Source organism: Elephantulus edwardii, unplaced genomic scaffold, assembly GCF_000299155.1.
Source record: "Elephantulus edwardii isolate Elephantulus edwardi_28Jun2011 unplaced genomic scaffold, EleEdw1.0 scaffold00161, whole genome shotgun sequence".
Taxonomy (NCBI): domain Eukaryota; kingdom Metazoa; phylum Chordata; class Mammalia; order Macroscelidea; family Macroscelididae; genus Elephantulus; species Elephantulus edwardii.
The window spans coordinates 6,838,241-6,856,567 of NW_006399911.1; the positions used below are offsets into that span (position 1 = coordinate 6,838,241).

At 51.1% G+C, this 18,327-nt stretch overlaps 1 protein-coding gene across 1 annotated transcript in view; it reads left to right on the top strand.

Moving 5' to 3' along the window:
- The window catches only part of EEFSEC (eukaryotic elongation factor, selenocysteine-tRNA-specific), a 384,789-nt gene extending 376,723 nt beyond the window's left edge, over window positions 1-8,066 (top strand). The window contains exon 7 of the mRNA XM_006895177.1: window positions 7,876-8,066. Coding sequence (XP_006895239.1) covers window positions 7,876-8,066 — 191 coding nt within the window. The remainder of the gene's footprint in view (window positions 1-7,875) is intronic.
- The last annotated feature ends 10,261 nt before the right edge of the window (window positions 8,067-18,327 follow it).

Below are 18,327 nucleotides of genomic sequence, written 5' to 3' on the forward strand. Positions count from 1 at the left end.
TCCTTCAGTACCATTGCTTCTTGATCACATGCTACATCCTGAAATGGCTGCACATCAATTTTTTGGTATACTTTGTGTGTTCTTTCTGTCTTCTTTTTTTAAAAAATTCTTTTATATTGGTTTTCTTACAGAGTTCACATACATTGTGTTTCACACTATTCTTCATTAACATTGAGCTTCATACAGTCATTCCAATGCATTATGTTTTATAAAATTAACCATCGGACTATACCCATTATTACCCTGTCTTTTCAGGTTCCCACTGGACCTTTTCCATTTCCTTCACCCTCTCCCTCCACCCACCAAATTGTACAACCCTGAGTTTTCGCTCCTACCCATCCTTACCCCTCTGTTTTCAACCCTTCCTCCCTGGGGTCCCCATACATGTTTTATTAGTTATAGTTCTATTTTTATAATAATGGCCTTATGCAGTATTTGTCCTAATGAGACAGAGTTAGATCACTCAGCATAATGCTCTCCAGTCTTTTCCAAGTTATGTAGTATTTTTTTAAATTGTTGCTCCCAGGTGCTGCATAGTATTCCATTGTGTGAATGTATCACAATTTCTCAATCTATTTGGTTGTAGCTGGACATTTGGGCTGTTTCCATGTTCTTGTGATGGTGAATAATGCTGTTATGAACATTTGTGTACAAATCTCAATTTGTGTCTCAGTTCTAATATCCTTGGAGTATATTCCTAGTAGTGGAGTAACTGGGTCATATGGAGTTTCTGTGTTCAACTTTTTTTTTTTATTGTATTATTTTTACGTGTACCATCAAATCAGATCTGACTGGTACAGGAGGAGATTACCCGCTCCTTCTCCAGCAGAGCATCTGGTGGATTTGAACCGTGTGTTCAACTTTTTGAGGAAATGTCAAGCTACCTTCTAAAATGGTTATACCATTTTACAGTACCACCAACAGTATATAAGAGTTCCCACATCTCCACATCCTTTCCAACATTTGTTGCTTGCTGTCCTGCTAAACTTTGCTACTGCTACCAGGTCATGGTCTTCACAGTTACTTGCTATGTATCAGAGAGCTGGACTAAAGATGACAGATGAAGGATCGATCAATGCCTTTGATTTGTAGTGCTGGAGAAGTGTTGAACATACTATGGATTGCCAGTAGAACAAACATTTCTATCTTGGAGAGAGTGAAACCAGATTGCTCCCTGAAGGCAAGGATTTTGAGACTTCATCTCCCATACTTTTGGCATGTGACCAGGAGGGACCAGTTCTTGGAGAGGGACATCATGCTTGGAAGCGTGGAGGGACAGTGCAGGAGAGGAAGACCCAGGATGAGATGGATTGACTCTGTAACTAGAGCAGTGGGAGTAGGTCTTTTGAAGACAATGAGATTTACCCAGGGTAGAGAATTTTCAGAGCTAATGTACATCAGATTGCTGTGAGTTGCACATGACTCGATAGTACATAACAACAACAGCTGGAGTGAGATGGTATCTCATTGTGGTTTTGATTTGCATCTCTCTTACTGTCAGTGATTTTGAGCATTTCTTCATGTTTCTATTTGCCATCTGAATGTCTTTCTCTGTGAAAAATCTTTCCTTGTTTTTTGCCCATTTTGTAATTGGGCTATCAGTCTTTTTCTTCTGGAAACCCAGTAGTATTCTGTAAACTTGTTATGAGACCCTTGTCTGAGATGATTGACAAATGTTTTTTCCTAGTCAATAGGTTTTCTTTTTGCCCTATTGGAAAAAGTTTTTGATGAGCACAGAGATTTCATCATCAGAACATCCAATTCATCAATTTTATCCTCTCCAGATTGTGTATTTCTGGCTGTATTTGTCAGCCTCTTTATACCATAGACTAGGCCTTCTAAGCTTGGTCCCAGTTTACCTCTTACGAATTTTATGGTTTGGGGCTATACTCCCAGGACTCTGACCCACCTTGAGGTGATTTTTGTATATGTTGTGAGCACCATTTGGTGAAGAGGCTGTCATTTCCCCATTTGATAGGTCTTATTTCCTTGTAGAGTATCAGTTGACCATCGATAGCTGGGTCCATTTCTGGGTTCTCGATTCTTTTCCATTGGTCTATATGCCTGTTATTGTACTAAAACTGTGCTTTTTTGATTCCTATTGCTGTGTAGTAAGTTTAGACATCAGGGAGTGCTATGCTTACCACTTCATTTTTGTTTTTCAGAAGTGTTTTGCTTATTCAGGGTCTCTTACCTCTCCAAATAAGCTTGACAATTTCCTTTCCAATCTCCTTTGACATCAAATGCTGGAGAGGTTGTGGAGACACTGGGACCCTTATTCTCTGTGGGACTGTAAAATGGTGCAACCACTGTAGAAGGCGGTGTGGCACTTTCTCAAAAAGTTGCAAATAGAAATACCATTTGACTCAGCAGTTCCACAACTGGCAATTTACCCTAAAGAAACCATAACTGCCACCCAAGCAGGTATATGCACACCCATGTTTATTGCAGCTTTGTTCGCAGTAGCAAAGAGCTGGAAACAACCCAAGTGCCCATCAACAAATTAATGGATAGAGAAGCTCAATTCACACAATGGAATACTATGCAGCATTGAAAAGCAAGGAACTTATGAAATAGTATGCAAAATGGATGACCCTGGAGGACATTATGCTGAGGGAAATATCTCAGTCACAAAAGGACAGATATTGCATGGGGCCACTGTTGTAAAATGGGACTGACATCAGGGTTGAGGGAAGACAGAATGATGTATAGTGCATTGAAACAAATGAGGGAGAGAACTATTTAAAAGGGATATATGAATGGGTATTGTCACTACAGAAGTCCAGAGTGAAGGCTGCATAGTGGAGTGGACTTGGGGGGAGGGATTACATAACAATGAAAGAGTTTGTATTTTCTTTTCAAGGAGAAGAGTGAACTGGGGGGAAGGGGGTCGGAGGGAGAAAAGTACAACAATGAATTACTGGAAAACCTAAGTCTCTATAAACTTTCATTAAAATTAATTCTTTTTAAAAAGAAAATAGAGAAGCAGAGAAATAAGTAAGAAATAAAGGTTGCTTTATGAAATAAAACACACACACACACACACACACACACACATACACACATACACACACAAATAAAAAGAAGAATTAGAACACTTAAGTATGCTCATGCAAAACTTGTACAAACACCAAGGAGCAGTTGTCCAAACAGAACAAAGGAACACTGCACAAGTTAAAATCAGGAAAGGTGTGCATCAGAGTTGTATTCTTTGAGGAAGAATATGGCTTCAGGATTTGAGGAGTACTCATCAGCGATATGCATTATGCAGATGACACAACCTTGCTTGCAGAAAGTGAAGTAGAGTTTAGCCACTAATGCAGAAGATCAAAGACTACAGCCTTTGGTTACATCTTAGCATCAACAAGACAAAAATCCTCACCACTGGACCAATTGTACCATCATGATAGATGGATAAAAGAAGGAACTTGTCCACACTTTCCTTTTACTTGGATTGACAATCAATACCCATGATAGCAGCAGTCAGTAAATTAAAAACCATGTGGCCTTGGGGAAATCTGCTGTCAAGGACCTTTCTAAGGAATGAGAATGTCAGTTTAAAGACTAAAGTTTGCCTGATATAAGCCTGATCTTTTCAACTACTTCCTATGCATCTGGAAGTTGGACAATGAACAAAGAAGACTGAAGAAGAAGAACCAGTGCCTTTGAATTGTGGTATTGGCACAGACTATCAATTAGTGGACTGCCAAAAGAGCCAACAAACCTGCCTTGATGAAAGTACAGCCAAAGTGCTCCTTAGAGGCAAGGATGGAGAAACTTTGCCTCACTTACTTTGAGCATATTTTCAGTAGCAAACAGTCCTTGGAGAGAAATAACATTTTAGAAAAGATGGAGGGGTCAGCAAAAGAGAGGAAGACCCTCAACAAGATGGATTGACATGGTGACTGCTACGATGGGCTTGAGCGTGACAGAGGTGGTGAGGATGGTGTAGAACAGGGCAGGTTCACGCCGCTTGTTCTTAGACTCGTTGTGAGTTACAGTCATCTCTGGCACCTAACAACAATGTGTACATCTTCCACAGCAAACGAATGCCAGGCTTGTCTTCACCACTTCCCTTAATCACAGGACTCCCTTTTAGCTATGACAAGTCAGGCGAGCGAGCTCAGTGGCAGTGGTTGATCACACAGACTTTGGAAGCATATGAGCCAAACACCACGTTATTCTAACTCACAGCGATCCTGAAGGACATGATAGAACTGTCTGTGGAGTTTTAAAGACTGTTAATCTCTGTAGGAGCAGATTGTTCCATCCTTCTCCCACAGAGATTCTCGTGGGTTTGAACACCAATCTTTTGGTTAGTAGCTCTGTAACCACCATGCCATCAGACCTCTTTGTAAGCTTATTGCCTAATCCTCACTCTGTCTCATAGCAGCTATGATTTGAGCAAGTTCTTCGTTCTTCTAGGCTATGCTTTCTTCATCAACATGTCGTGAGGTATATAGGAAAAGGCCTTTTGCTGTGAACAGACATGTGCACAATTATTTGGCCTTCTTAATTTGGTTCCCAACCGTGACCATCGGCAGAGCTGCCCCTCACAATCCTGCAACAAGTGCTTTAAGGGCCTTTGCTGTTCTCACACTTACTTATTCACTCAACAGGTATCCTCTGAATGTTTTCTCTGAATAGGGGTTGGCCTAGGTGTTTAGGAGAACACAAGTGAACAGACAGGGAAATCTCTGCCAAGTGGAATGTGTATCTGAGCTGAGGCAGACAGTAAACATCAAAAGGAGGAAATTATGACAGATGTTAGAATGTGATAAGAACACTAGAAAAACAGAGCTGGGTACAGAGTGGTCAGGAGTCCAGAAGCCTCCTAAGGAATGGACATTTGCACTGTGGCTTGAAGAAGGCAGACCTGCAGTGTTGGAACATCTGGTGATGAAACTTGCATGTGCAGAGGTCCTGGGGAGGGTGTGTGCTGGTGTGTCTGAGAACAGAAGGCCGGGGTGTAAGGTTTGGAATGATCTGATGTTCTCCAAGAGGGAGAATATGGCTCAGGTCATGTGGAAAGAGATGGGAACAGAGGGAAGAGACAGTCCCACCACTCCCAGTGAACACGGGAAGGCAGGTGGACAGGCATCTTGCCCTCTGGACGGTGAGGGCCACAGCACCTGCCCCTCAGCCTGGTCCCATGCTCACTGCCACTACCAGTGAAGGGTCTGCTGGCCTAGCAAGGGGACCTAGTGGTTGTTCTAAGGGAGGTCCCAAGGAGACTAAGAGTTATATCCTTGCAAGCAGGAACCTGTCCTGTGTGCTTCTTCCCCCCAGGCTGACAGGGATTATGGGCAGGGTGGTCAGGATGGACTGCCCTTCAGTTTACCCTGAGCTCCAGGCAGACCTCCTTAATGCCTAGTACCTTGGCCAGCCCCACTCTCCATGCCCCAGACCAACACTGGCCAAGCACCTCTCCAGCTGGGGCCCAACCTGCATGGATTCCTGGCCCCTAGGCCCCAGCACAGGACCATGAAGGCTGCCATGTGCCAAGTTCACTCTGTCTGTGTGCAGGCCTCTCTGATGGACCCCCACCTCCAATCTCAGCTGGTCTCACACACCCTGCCCTGTACCTGAGAGGCTGTAGTTGGCCCTATTCTGCTTGCTCACTTCATGTCTGTCCCTTAGCCAACCACTGACTCCCCAGGAGCAGGCCCCTTCTCCTAAAAGTTGGGAGAAACGAGTCATATGGGGCATGTTAGTGAGGGTGGCAGGTTCTGACCCTGGATACTTCATCCCAAAGCTCATTTCTTCCCATTGCCGGCCCCTTGGCTAAGGGGGAATATGGTTGGAGAGGAAAAAACCATGGCCCGGTGACATTTTCCAGAAGTCTGGGCCCCACAGCTCAGGGGTGGACTGCATTGACAGCGTTCTGGGATGTTGACCTCAGGCAGCCTGGGAGGGGGGCAGAGTGAGTGGGCCGCCCTCTCAGAAGGTGGCCAGGCTGCCCAGCCAGATAGTTTTTCCAGCTTTGCCAGCGGGTAGTGCAAGGTGTGCCATGTGTAACGAGAGCCATCCCAGCTAAGATGGACTGATGACTGGCTGTACCTGTCTCCCCAGCTCCTCAGAGACGCCGGGCAGCCGCTGCAGCCATCAGACCTCCTGGCACCAAAGAGAGACGAGTCACCATGCCATTTGTCAGGCTCTGGTGCCAGTCCCTTCTCTGTTTGCAGAGGGGAGGCTGCGATCTGATTCAGGGACGCAGATACCTGAGGGCTGACGGCCGCTCAGGGCCTGGCCTGGGGCCATTCCCATAGCCTCTGTCTTCAGGCACAGCCCAGGGGGCGGTCAGCTGGGTGGGGAACCTGGGGATTAGACACTGTGCCAGAGCCGGCTGCCCAGACAGGAAGGCCCTGCTAAAGGTCCCGAGGGCCACACTACCTCTCTTAGGCACTACTGTAGGAAGCCTGATCGCCTTGGAAACCCTTGTGCCCACTTCTAGGACCCCCTTAAAATGTCCCAGGCCTTTTCCAGGGGAAGTGGATACCTCACACAGAAACAGTCCTCTATGGGATGAAGCAGGGTTGACTTTGGCATCTCTCTGGCTCCCCGATTCCTTGGATCACCCCCCTCATTACCTTTACAAGAACTCAGGAGCTGTGAGGCCAGCAGAAGTGCTCTCGAAGTCTGCACTCCCCTCTGAGACCATCTCCAAAAACCCCCAGTAGGGGCTGATCTTCTGCCAAGACAGGCAGGCGAGAGTGGTTCCCTGCCCCCGCCCCAAAAGCAAACCACTACCTTCAGCTGGATTCTGACTCCCAGCAATGCTGTAGGGCTGGTAGAACCCTACAGGGTTTCCAAGGCTGTGAATCTTTATGGAAACAGACTCGCATCTTTTTCCCACTGAGTGACTGGTGGCCTTGAACCACTACCATTTCCATTTGCAGCCAGTAGAGTGAAGAGTGAGGTCCTACCCCCCTCTGGCCTCCTTGTTCTCATCTGTACAGTGACAGGACTGCTGACCTCTGCAGCATATACACCTGCACTTGTAACCCCTCACAGCCTCTGCTAGGACACCGAGCCCAGGCCCTCCCTGCACTGCCACTCAGGTCGAGGAAGGGATGGAGGGACTAACACGTGTCACAGGTGGCAGGTGCACCTGTCAGGCCCTCGATAGTCCCTGTGTGGACATCAGAGGTGGGCCCCTTCTCTGGGGCTGTAGGGCTGAGTCACTAGGCTGTTCAACCCACCCCTGGCAGAGATAATCTGGATCCCGGGCCACCTGCTACCCAGCCTCCAAAGAGCCATGAGCCCTGTAGGGGCTTCTGAGTTCAGAGGAGACCCCCTCACAGATGCAGGTTCCAGAGAAAGGCCCTGCAGCCTCCTTGTGAAGGTGCTGTGTTCACTGGGAAAGGAGATGAGGGATGTGTCGGCTGAAGGAACAGCATCGGCAGAGGCCATTAATTGGGAACAGGAGTCACTGACAGGGCTGGTGTGAAAACTGTTCGCATGCAGATGGGCTCTGGCCGCGGGAGCTAGTGCAAATGGTACCACCATTGGGCAGCTGTTGCTGCTTTATCTTAACTCACTTGGTGCCAGGAGGCATGGTCCATGGTGCATCCGCAGAGGCCAGTTCCTGGGCCCCATAGGCTGGAGAACGGATCTGCAGGGGCTCTTACTGAGGATTAAGCTCCAGGGCTTAGAATCTGCCCCAGCTGCCAGGGGCCAGGGAGCCAAGAGGCTGGATGAGACAGCAATAGGGATTGCTAAGCATGGCGCCGAGGCCTGGCTTAGGGAGTTGGGCTGAGGGTGTTGGGGAGATGGGTGGGTTGTGGGTGCTCACCCAAGTATCAGGTGGGTGGGCAGAGGCTGTGGGCTTCAGGTCTGCCATGTGACAAGGCTCTTTGTCTTTGTGCCCTGTAGGTGGCCTCAGCCCAGAGTCCAGGAAGATGCTGGCACCAGGAGTCAAGAAGCGGGGCCGAGGTGGCCGAGGGGAAGCGACCAAAGAAGAGGAGGGTGTGGAGCGGCCAGAGCCCGCACAGCCTGTCACGCTCAGCCTGACCTTCAAGCGCTATGTCTTCGATACCCAAAAGCGCATGATTCAGTCACCCTGAGTGCTGAACCTGCGGTGTAGGCCGCCGTACCTGTGTCCACCACAAGTGCCTCCCGACCGCACCTCTCCTTATGCCAAGGTCAGACCGGCCTCAGCTTGTCCCCCTCCACCAGAGGACATGCATGGCCCCATGGTGCCCCGCCAGCCAGGAGGGGCTGGTGCCCACTAGGCGGGTGACCATCCAAGACCCATCTCCACCCCAGCCTCAGGCAGCTGGGCACTTGACAGCTGCAAATAAATGTCCCCACAGCCCCAGCTTGCTCTGCTGGTCTTTGTGTGCTGTCACTGGGGCCTCCCAATGCCTCTGGGGTTGATGAGAGTAAAATCAAGGGAAAGATCCAGTGAGCTGAGGAGGTCCTGAGGAAGATGCAGCCCATAAAGGGCCTGGTGGTTTTGAGGGAAAGGGACTCTGGGCTATAATTCAGAGGAGAGGAGATTGCCCATCTGTCTCTTTGGGCACAGAGTCCTCCTTTTACCTCAGTGTCATGTTGTGCTTTCATTTGTAAAGGAAACCATTGTCAGGAAGGCCCACATGGACCTGAAAGGGGCATTCATGAGGTCTGGGGGGTCATTAGATGCTCCTTGGGGAGTTGACAGCAGTCAGGGAGGGGCTGTGGGCAAGGGCACACTGCCTTCAGGGTCTCCTGGTGCTAACCATGGCAGGTCACCGCCATCTCTATATCCAATGTCCTCAGGAGCCCCCACTGTCCTCAAAAGTCAGGGCTCTGGGAAGCAGGAGCCCATGGCTTTGTCACCAAGGGCCCCCATGCTCATTATACCCCTGTACTGATAGGCCACCTCACCCCTCTGGCTCCGGGCTGCTTTGTAGTCTGGAAAGTGTGAAATAGAGCAACCAGCTGATTGAAGGGAACTCGGACCTTTTGTTAAAGATATTTGTAGGATGAATAGATGTCACAGTGTTTCCCTCTTCATCATATGGATGTGGTCTCATGCTTGCTCTCTGTCTGCCTCTCTGTCTCTCTCCCTTCTCTGTCCCTGCTTTCCAGTTGAAACTGACCCCCCATTCAGTCAATCAAAAGGGAGGAGATTGCTCATCTTTCTCTCAAGGCACAGAGCTCTCCCTTTGTCTAAGTGGTGCATTGTACTTTAATTTGTAAAAACAGCATTAGCAATAATAACAGGCAGGTTGTGATCAAATGACATGGAGTGGTTAAGCCCTGGAGCCAAAGGCAGGGAGGAAGAATGAGCAGAACATGCTGTCCCCTCATGCAGTGCAGGGACAGGGGCCTCTGCTGAGCTTTTTGGTGGAAGGAGGTCCTCTTGGAGGCCAACTTTTCCCTCTGAGACACAGACATGGACTGCACTTTACAGCCCAACCCCCAGGTGCAGAGGCATGCGTGGTGCATACCAGTCAGAGCAGCATCTCTTTAGCTCTTTCCACCAACTTGGCCCATAGAGAAGCCACAGCATGGGGTGCAAAGCTCACCACAGTACCCGGGGCAACTCTCCAGGGCACCCTCCAGGAGCTCCCCACCACAGCACCTCTTGTTTAATCCTCAGCCCAGCCCCTCAAGAGGAGGAACTAGTGGGACCCTCCTTGGGGCCTGACTACCTAACCCCTGCTGGGCTGACCACTAAGGAGACGTGGGGCCCCCAAGTGGGGATTGAGGCTGTTTGTGGAGGATATGATCTACCCTCTAGGGCGGAGTTGATCAAGCTGCACGCCCCCCCCCCCAGGTTCTGGTGGGGTGAGGGGGTCACAAAAGGCCTGGTGACCACCTGCTGGGCCAGAGGGGTGCTCGCCCCACCCATGGTTCCTGGAGCTTTTGAAGTGGGCAGTGCGGTCTCCTCACAGATGGGAACCCGCCATTGCTGAGGGGGGCTCACACTCGACTCCCTGGGACTCTGCTCAAGTTTGAGGAGCCCTCTGGCCACTGTCACTCCCCACCACTACAGCAGATTTATCCCTAACAGGGGCATGAGGACTGACATCCCGACCCCCAACCCAGGGCTCTGCAAGGCCTTTTAAAAAAAATTAATTATTTTTATAAATATTTTTATTCGTTTTCATACAATTCCTTTACATTATGTTTCATTCATATACATTGTGTTTTATATAATCTTTCATTTACATTGTGTTTCACACAATCATTCATGTATATACAATTCTGCAAGGCCTGTTGTGAATTTAGGCTAAGGGTTCCCCTGGGCACAGCCCGAGGACCTGTGTTGCTGCCCTGTAAGCATCCTCAATCCCTTGCTCTCCAAATGAGGGTCATGTGACACCCCAGAACCCCCACAACAGACATAGATAGAATGGAACTCGGTAACTGAGGGTTATTGCAAGGCAGGCCATGGCCCCATTACTGACTTCCCGGCCTCTGTGATTCCATTTCCCTATCTGTATAATTAGAAGACTGTAAGTAGCTATTTCCTAGGTCCTTTTGGGAACTAGGAGCTAGCCTGGTTCAGAGCTGGCACTGGCTGTCATTGGAACTATAGCCCACAGAGGGGCCAGCACACATCAGCTTTCCTGGAAGGAAGAGAACCTGAGACCTGCCCCCTCAGAAAATGTTGGGAGCCCCGCAGCCCAGCCCCAAGTGAGCCATCTCGGAAGGAGGCAGGCTTGGATGGAGGAAACAACAGAGAGGGAGCCAGCCCCTGGTCTCCCCATGGACGGTGCCCTGTATGGCCAGAGCGCAGAAACTTCATTTGGCCAACATTGCTGAAGCCCAAGCATCCATCAGCTGGGCCAGGCTGGGCAACCGAGGGTCCTGTCCCTGCCCCACACCCATGCCTCTGCAGTATTCTTGGAAATAAGGTGCCCTCTGGGCTCTCCCTACTCCCAGCCAGTAGGTGGGTGGGCAGTGGGAGCCCCTGCCCGCCCACAGGGAGTGAAGTCACAGGCCAGGCGGGCAGGAAGGGCATTGAAGATTGGCAGGCCCCTGGCCCCCGACCAGCAGAGCTAATGCACCAGCAAGGAGATAAGGCTTATCGGAAAATGCCCCTGGAACTGAGACTCTGATGGAAACAGACTTCGGGGTTAATATATTTTTGATAGATAAAGTCCTGTAAATGGGCAAGCCTGGGGCAAGAGAAGGGACTCTGTGACACCGCTGTGTCTCTGAAGTGGTGGCCTCACTGCTGTTGTCTAGTGGTGGCGTGGTGTAACCTTCCATGAACAAGCCAGCCAGTGCTCACCCCACGGGCAGATTGATTCATGAGGTTCACCTCCCCACATCCATTGCACAGCCCACTCTTCCTGACTCCGTGCCCCTAGAGTTCCCCAAAGCACTTCTCCCCGTTGGCCAAGGAAACACACAGTGGTAATCCCAGGGCCCACCTCCCTGCACCCTGAAAGTGGGAGGGGGAAGAGTAGTTACCATAGCAACAACCTGGCAACTCCTCCCTCTCTAGGGCCAGCCTGCCTGCTGCTCTCAGATCTGGGGTCATTTTGGTGTTTCCTCTCACATTATGGGATTACAGCCTGCACCCCTGTAGCCCACTGTGAACACTCACCATCTAAAGTGTCTGAATGGGATGAAGAAGAGTGTCAAGTCAGAAGGGCACAGAGAGGAGGCAGGATTTGTCTAGGGCCAGTGTGCCCTGGGGGCTAAAGGGGCACTCAGGTTGGTGGGGCCTGACCTCCTGGGCCAGCTGGGGAAGAGTTCGGGTTCATCACCCCATTGTCAAAGCACATGGCCCAGCAGCATTTCCATCAGTCCTCCTGATGGAGGCCCCTGAGCCTCAGTATGGACCCTGAGGTGATCAAGGACTTGGGCCTTCCAGAGACCAAAGGAGCTGTGCTGGTGTAGTGTATTCCCTTTTGGGCTGTTAGCAGAGAGGACAATGGTTCAAGTCTGCCAGTTCCTCAGAAAAAGGTGGGCAGTCTGCTCCATGGAGACGTGCAGCCTTGGAAGCTCAGGGAGGGGGACATATGGGTCAGAATCAGCCCAGCTGCAGTGGTCGCCTTCCGGAGACCATGGTCAGCCTGCTCACGCCCCCTGTGTAGCAGGCACCCTTGCCCCACTGAAGCTACCCAGCCCTCTTGGTCCTACCATTCTATCCTCCATTGGCCGCAGCAGGGACTGGCTGGACAAGGCCTTGGAGAGAGTGTTTCTAGGGAAAGGAGAAGTGACGTGCCTGGCCGAAGAAGAGCAGGATGAAGACAATGGTGTGTGAGCTCATGGTCAGATCCAGTCAGGGCCTGAGTCCTCCCACGCCCACTCTGCATCCTGAAGGAGCTTCCCGATGTGCAGTGCTGATGAAAAGACTGATAGCATTTGGCTAATAATAAAGTCATTAATTAGTCCAACTTGGGAAGCACCAGGCCCTGGCTGAAGAGTTTAGCTGATCCAGGTCCCCAGCAAGCCCACCCAGCTCTGGGCTCCCATGGGTGTGCTGCAGGGCCCGCTACACCCTCTGATGTGTGCCAGTATTGCAGGGGCAGCTAGAGGCAGGAATTGGGTGGGGCCAGGTGTCTGCTGGGGGCAGACTGGGCAAGTGTGGCCACTGAAGGCACTAGTTGGTGGTTTCAAGAGATACCCCACTGTCCTCAGGAGACAGGGCAGGGCCATGGCCTTCTTACCGAATGAGGATGAGCTGCAGATGGCCCCTGGATGACCGTGGTGATTGCACAGTGGGAGCTGGGGGAGCAGCGCTGCTGAAGCCCTAGGAAGATAAACAAGTCTGGGGTTATGTTGTTGGGTGCCACTGAGTCAACTTTGGCTCAGCGACCCTGTGAACAGCAGGTCTGAACCTTGCCCTTGGTTTGGATCAAACACACCTTAATTTATAAACTAACATCTTTGCTCTTCAGCACTTCAGAGAGCTTCTTGACAGATTCTTCCCATTTTAATGCATCTTTTGATTTCTAGGCTGCTGCTACCATGGGTATTGATCCAAATAAAAGTAAATTGTTGACAATTTCAATCGTTTCTCCATTTTTCCATGGGGAAGTGGAGGGATGTGAATTTGGGATTAGAGGGTAGGTTTGAAAAGAGGCCCTAATGGTCATTCTGCATGGGCTGAGCCCTCACTGTGTGCCAGGCCCTGCAGTCTCCTACTCTAGGCAGGACCATACCTGCCTCCAGGGGCATGTGCAGTGCAAAGGGCTCAGAAGAGGCAGCTTGAACCACAGCACCTCATGCTCTGAAGGGCAGTGGTCTTGTGTTCATGCCCCTCCCCCGCCGCATCCCCGTGCACCCTGAGATTGTTGTTCAGTCTCCATACTCCGCACATTATTGGTGGGTTTGACGTGGGAGTCAGCACAGCAGAGAGAAACGGCCACTTCCCTTGGCCACAGCTGGGCCTCCAGATAAACATCCGATGACCAGACACTCCGGCTGACCTCTAGGTGGGGACACCGGGGCTGGTTCCTGTCAGGGACCCCTGCAGACTTAGCTTCCATCCTCCACTTGGCCACCACTGGGAGGGCAGAGTCTGGCTGTGGCTGCCTTTGCTCCCCTGTGGGACTGTGGGAGGCAGCTTGTCAACCCGCTCACCTGAGCCCAGCCAGGCTGGGGCAGTAGGTCGTGAGGCATGGCAATGAAGGTGCTCCGTCTGGCTCTCTAGCGGTCTGGTGTGGGCCTCTGCTTTTTCTGACTGCCTGTGTGTAACTGTCCTCACATCTGTCACCTACCACTGCTCTTTATTTCTCTTGTCCTGTGTCCAGCAGAAGTCCAGTGCTCCCACCTGCCACACTTGAGGCCAGAAGTTTCAGTCTCTGTGTGTATGTGCAGCATGGACCCCTAAAAGCCAGTGATGATCAGACGCATGGGCACAGAGGGTCAGCTTCACTATTCAGCCTGCAGGGCCTTGTCCCCCAGAAGGGCCAGTGAAACCTGATCAGCTCCCCACGCCCTCCCTTCCTCCCCAGCCATGGCACCACCTGCCTACCAGCCCTTCCCCACACACTGAGGCCTCTGCTGGGCCTCACCTCCCCCAGCTCCCTGCACAGAGTGGGAGCGATAGAAAAGGCCCAGCTGTGGATACAGACAGGTATGGGGGGAGGCAGGAACAGTGGGGTGTAAGAGCCAGATTGTGCCCCAGAGTGCCAGGAAGAGACGGCAGAGGCCCCAATTTTCTGAGACCACTAGTCTTAGGGCCCAGACCAGTCCTCAGGGGCCAATACCTCAGCCTCCCTCTCCCCAGCTCATTATCCAAGCAAGACCCTCCTGAGCCAGTGTCTTACCCTGCTCCTAGGCTAATCCACAGCCCCTCCCATCATGTCCACTACCATCATCTTTTCTACCACCATTACTAAAATCAACACCATGACCATTACTAATGTCACTATTATCACCACCCCCAAGACCACTACTGCCATGGACTAAATTGTGTCTCCCAAAAATATGTATTGTAAACCCTAACTTCTATGCCTTCAGTTACAGTCATATCTGGGGACGAGTTGTTTTTGTAATGTTGATGGCAGAATTAGTGTAGACTGTCTAGAGTCAATCTCATGAAATAGAGGAGATGGTGAGAATGTCACAGGTAGAACCTGGTTCAGATCTGTTGTTCATAGGGTCACTGTGAGCTGTAGTCAACATAATGGTACCTAACAACAACAACAACAAAATCCTATAAGCAAAGAAGCAGATGGAGCAAGCAAAGGTGGGAAAGAGATGCCAATACATAGGGAGACCTCCAAGAACCCAAAAAAGAGAAGCTGAAGAAACAGGACCTTCCCCAAGAGCCGGCCAGGAGAGAAGGCCTTCCCTGGAGCTGAATGTGGGTTTCTAAGGAGCTCTAGGAGCTCTGGTGGCCTAGTGGCAAGAAGCTGTGCTACAATCCTAAAGGCACGCGGCTCGAAGCCAGCAGCTGCTCTGCAGAAGAATGGGCAGTCTGTTCCCGTGCAATTAACTGCCTCTGAAAACACGCAGAAGGGTCAGCTACGGGTTAGTTCTGACCCAGCGGTACACAACGACAACAATGAGCTCTGGTGATCTAGAGGTAAGAAACTTTTGTAATCCCACAGGTAAGTGGTTCAAATTCACCTAGGGAGTCAGGTGAAAAATCTCCTCCATGGTGATTTGTTATTGTTGTTACGTGCTGTCGAGTCACCTGCAACCCACAGCAATGCTTATATACAACAGCTCTGAAGCCTGCGCTGTCCCAAGCCAGTCTCACTGACTCTAACACACCTACCCGCATTGCCCCAGTTACCGTGTATGTAATCTCAATTACATGTGGATTTACTGCCTCTGAAAACCCACTAGAGGGTCCATCAGATAAAGTCTGTTCTTGCAGGCACACAACAACAACCACCATCTTCCCAAACTTTCCTAATCGAGCTTCCTGGTCCTAGGAAGTTGGATAGTGAATACTGTTGTCATGTGCCATCAAGTCAGAACTGACTTGTAGCTGACCCTCCGGTGGGTTTCCAAAGGCAGTGTAATCACATGGGAGGAGATTGCCCAGCCTTCTCCTGTGGAGCAGCTGGTGGATTCAAACTACATGCCTCCAAGTTTGCAGTGCAGTTTCTTACCACTAGGCCACCAGAGGCCCCTGGACAATGAATAAGAATGACGAAAGAAGAATCTATACCTTCAAATTGTGGTGATGGAGACGAGTACAGAATATTCTATGGACTGCCAAAATAACAAATCTGTCTCGGAGAAAGTGCAACCAGGATGCTCCTTACAGGCAAGGATGGTGAAACTTTGTCTCACACACATTGGGCGTGTTATTAGGAGGGGGCAGTCCTTGGCAAAAGACATCATAGTAGGAAGGGTGAAGTGTCGGAGAGAGAGAGGAAGACCACCAACAAGGCAGACTGACACAGTGATTGTAACAGAGGACTCGCACACAGCAAAGATGGTGAGAATGTCACAGGATAAGACACGGTTAAGATCTGTTGTTGTTCATAGGGTCACTATGAGTCGTAGTCAGCACGATGGCCCTTAATCTGTGAGAAGAGAAATTTCTGTTTGTCAAAGTCACTGAGCTGTGGTATTTCTATTGTGTATTGTGTACCATTGAGTGGGAGCTGACGCATAGCTTACCCTCTGGCAAGTTTTCGAAGGCAATAATTGCACGGGAGGAGACGGCCCAACCTTCTCCCATGGAGCAGATGGTAGATTCAAACCACATGCCTTTAGGATTGCAGCGCAGCTTGCCACGAGGCCACCAGTGCTCCCATTTCTGTTACAGAAGCACAGTAGAACTAATTCAAGACAATCACGGAGGTCCCTGTCACCGCCACAATCGTCAGTATCACTCGTGACCCGCTCAGATGTGTTTTCAGGAGATGGGTCTTCCCTCGAGGCTGAATCAAGAGGGCATGAGGCAGCCCAACTGGGAAGGAGGCAGAGACCATCATCCGGCTCAGGAGAGAGGAGATGAACTCTGGGTTGAGCCAGGGACAGAAAGAGTCAGTGTAGAGGTGGAAGGGGAGACAGATCTGGGGAAGATTTAGGAGGAAGAATGAACAGGCCTCGAGGTTGATGGGCTGTGTCAGAATGCCAGGGAGGTGGCCTGTCAAAGAGGCTTAAGGAGTTCATACCTGGGGTCAGTAGGCATCCTGTGAGTGTACTAGCAAAAGGAGGCACCTGGCAGGAGGAGAAATCGGGATGTGGCGCTTCAATGAGCATGGTTTGGGACTTTCTGAGTCCTCAAGTGTGGAGCCCTGCGAAACTGGGACTCAGGGGCAGGTGGCATGGCACATAGGTAGCTCACGAGACTAAGGGAGACAGTGGCCCCTGACAGTGAGTGAAACCAGGGGAAAAGGCGAGGCAGAAAGGAAAGTGCGTGGAAGGCTCAGCAACAGGAAATGAGGCCAAGAAAGGGTAGCAAGAGGATAGATACCAGGAGGTGGCCTGGAGCGGCCTGCAGTGACACATGAGGGGGACATAGGGCGCAGAGCCTGCATGCAGGACCTGTGGACTTGCTTGAGATGCCCCATGGGGTTCCGGATGCCAGCCCAGGGAAGGGGAGGCGGGTGGGAGGGCCCCCTGGGGGCAAGTGGCTGTGGTCATCAGGAGCAGGAGTATTGTGTAATGGGTGTGGCATGAGATGAAGCAATTTACCTCCTAATCAGATGGAGCTGACAAGAGCTGGACAAACAGCCACAATCAGCAGCATCTTCACTCGTTCTCAGAATCTCTAGGTGGAGGAAATACACCCTCTGGGCCCCCAGAGCTCCCTTGAGCAGGGGGCGTTGGGACGCAGGTGGCCATAGCCCAGAGGCTTCCCTGTGCTGAGCTCATAGCCTTCTCCAGGTGCAGCTACCCTGGGGGCCTCACACCCACCCCCTCCCTGCCTCCTGCGATCCTTCTGCATAGCAACACCCAGGACTGGGTCTCCACAGGGCCCCTCCTGTCTCCAAGCCCCAGTGTCCCTTCTCACAACAGCTCCCAATGGCCAAGCAAGGGGAAAGCAAGCCAGCCCGTGGACCCGAGAAGACGCTAGTCCACTGAGAACAGGGCACTGAGGCACAAAGGGGGTTCCCCAGGCTGACTGGGAATGACCAGACCTGCCTGGTCCCTCCCAGGACTGCTGAGATTGTGAGCGGCAGGAAAGAGAACCACTGCTTCCTGGGCTTCCTTCACACAAGGGGAAACTGGGTGGGTCCAATCTTTCAACTCAACCCAGGGTCACAGTGGGAGAGATGGTACTCCTGTGGGGAAGGGGAGCTTGGTCTGGACACCAGATCGGGGCACACTGCAGATGTGCTGGCTGGGCAAAGCCTCTCTACCTACAGTGGCATCGGGGGAGCTGCTGATAAGAGGAGACGGTTGCCAGAGTCACGAGGCAACACTGATAAGATTAGAATCTGCTAGTGGGTGGCCGGAAGGTGGTGAGAAGGGCCCAGGCTGTGGGTGCGTCCACGCCTCAGGTAGGAACACTGAGGCTGCTGGCCCTAGACGTACCCAACAACCCTCCTGGGGAAGCAGGCCTGCAGCACATGGAGGAGCCAAGGCTTGTACAAGGTCCCTGGAAAGTCATTGGTGATGTGGGGCCTTACCGTCAGGCCTGTAAAAGCCTGGAGCCTATGTTCTTCCACAGCCAGAGACGTCGAGGCCCGGGGATGCCGTACAAATGTCCCCAGTGAGGGGCACAGGGCACATTTTCCATGCCGGCTCTGTCCCCTCAAGTGTGAGACCTGCAGAGTCCTGGGGACATCTGCCTGTGGGTCCACTATTCCTCCTCTTTGTGGTTTAAGTGGGTCAGACTTGTCATTTCCAGGATTACTGGTGTGTGCTGTGGAGTCAGAACTGTAAATCGCAGAGAGGGGCTTCTGGCGGCCTGGTGGTGAGGAGCTGTGCTGCCAGCCCACAGGCACGCCATTGTACCGCCTC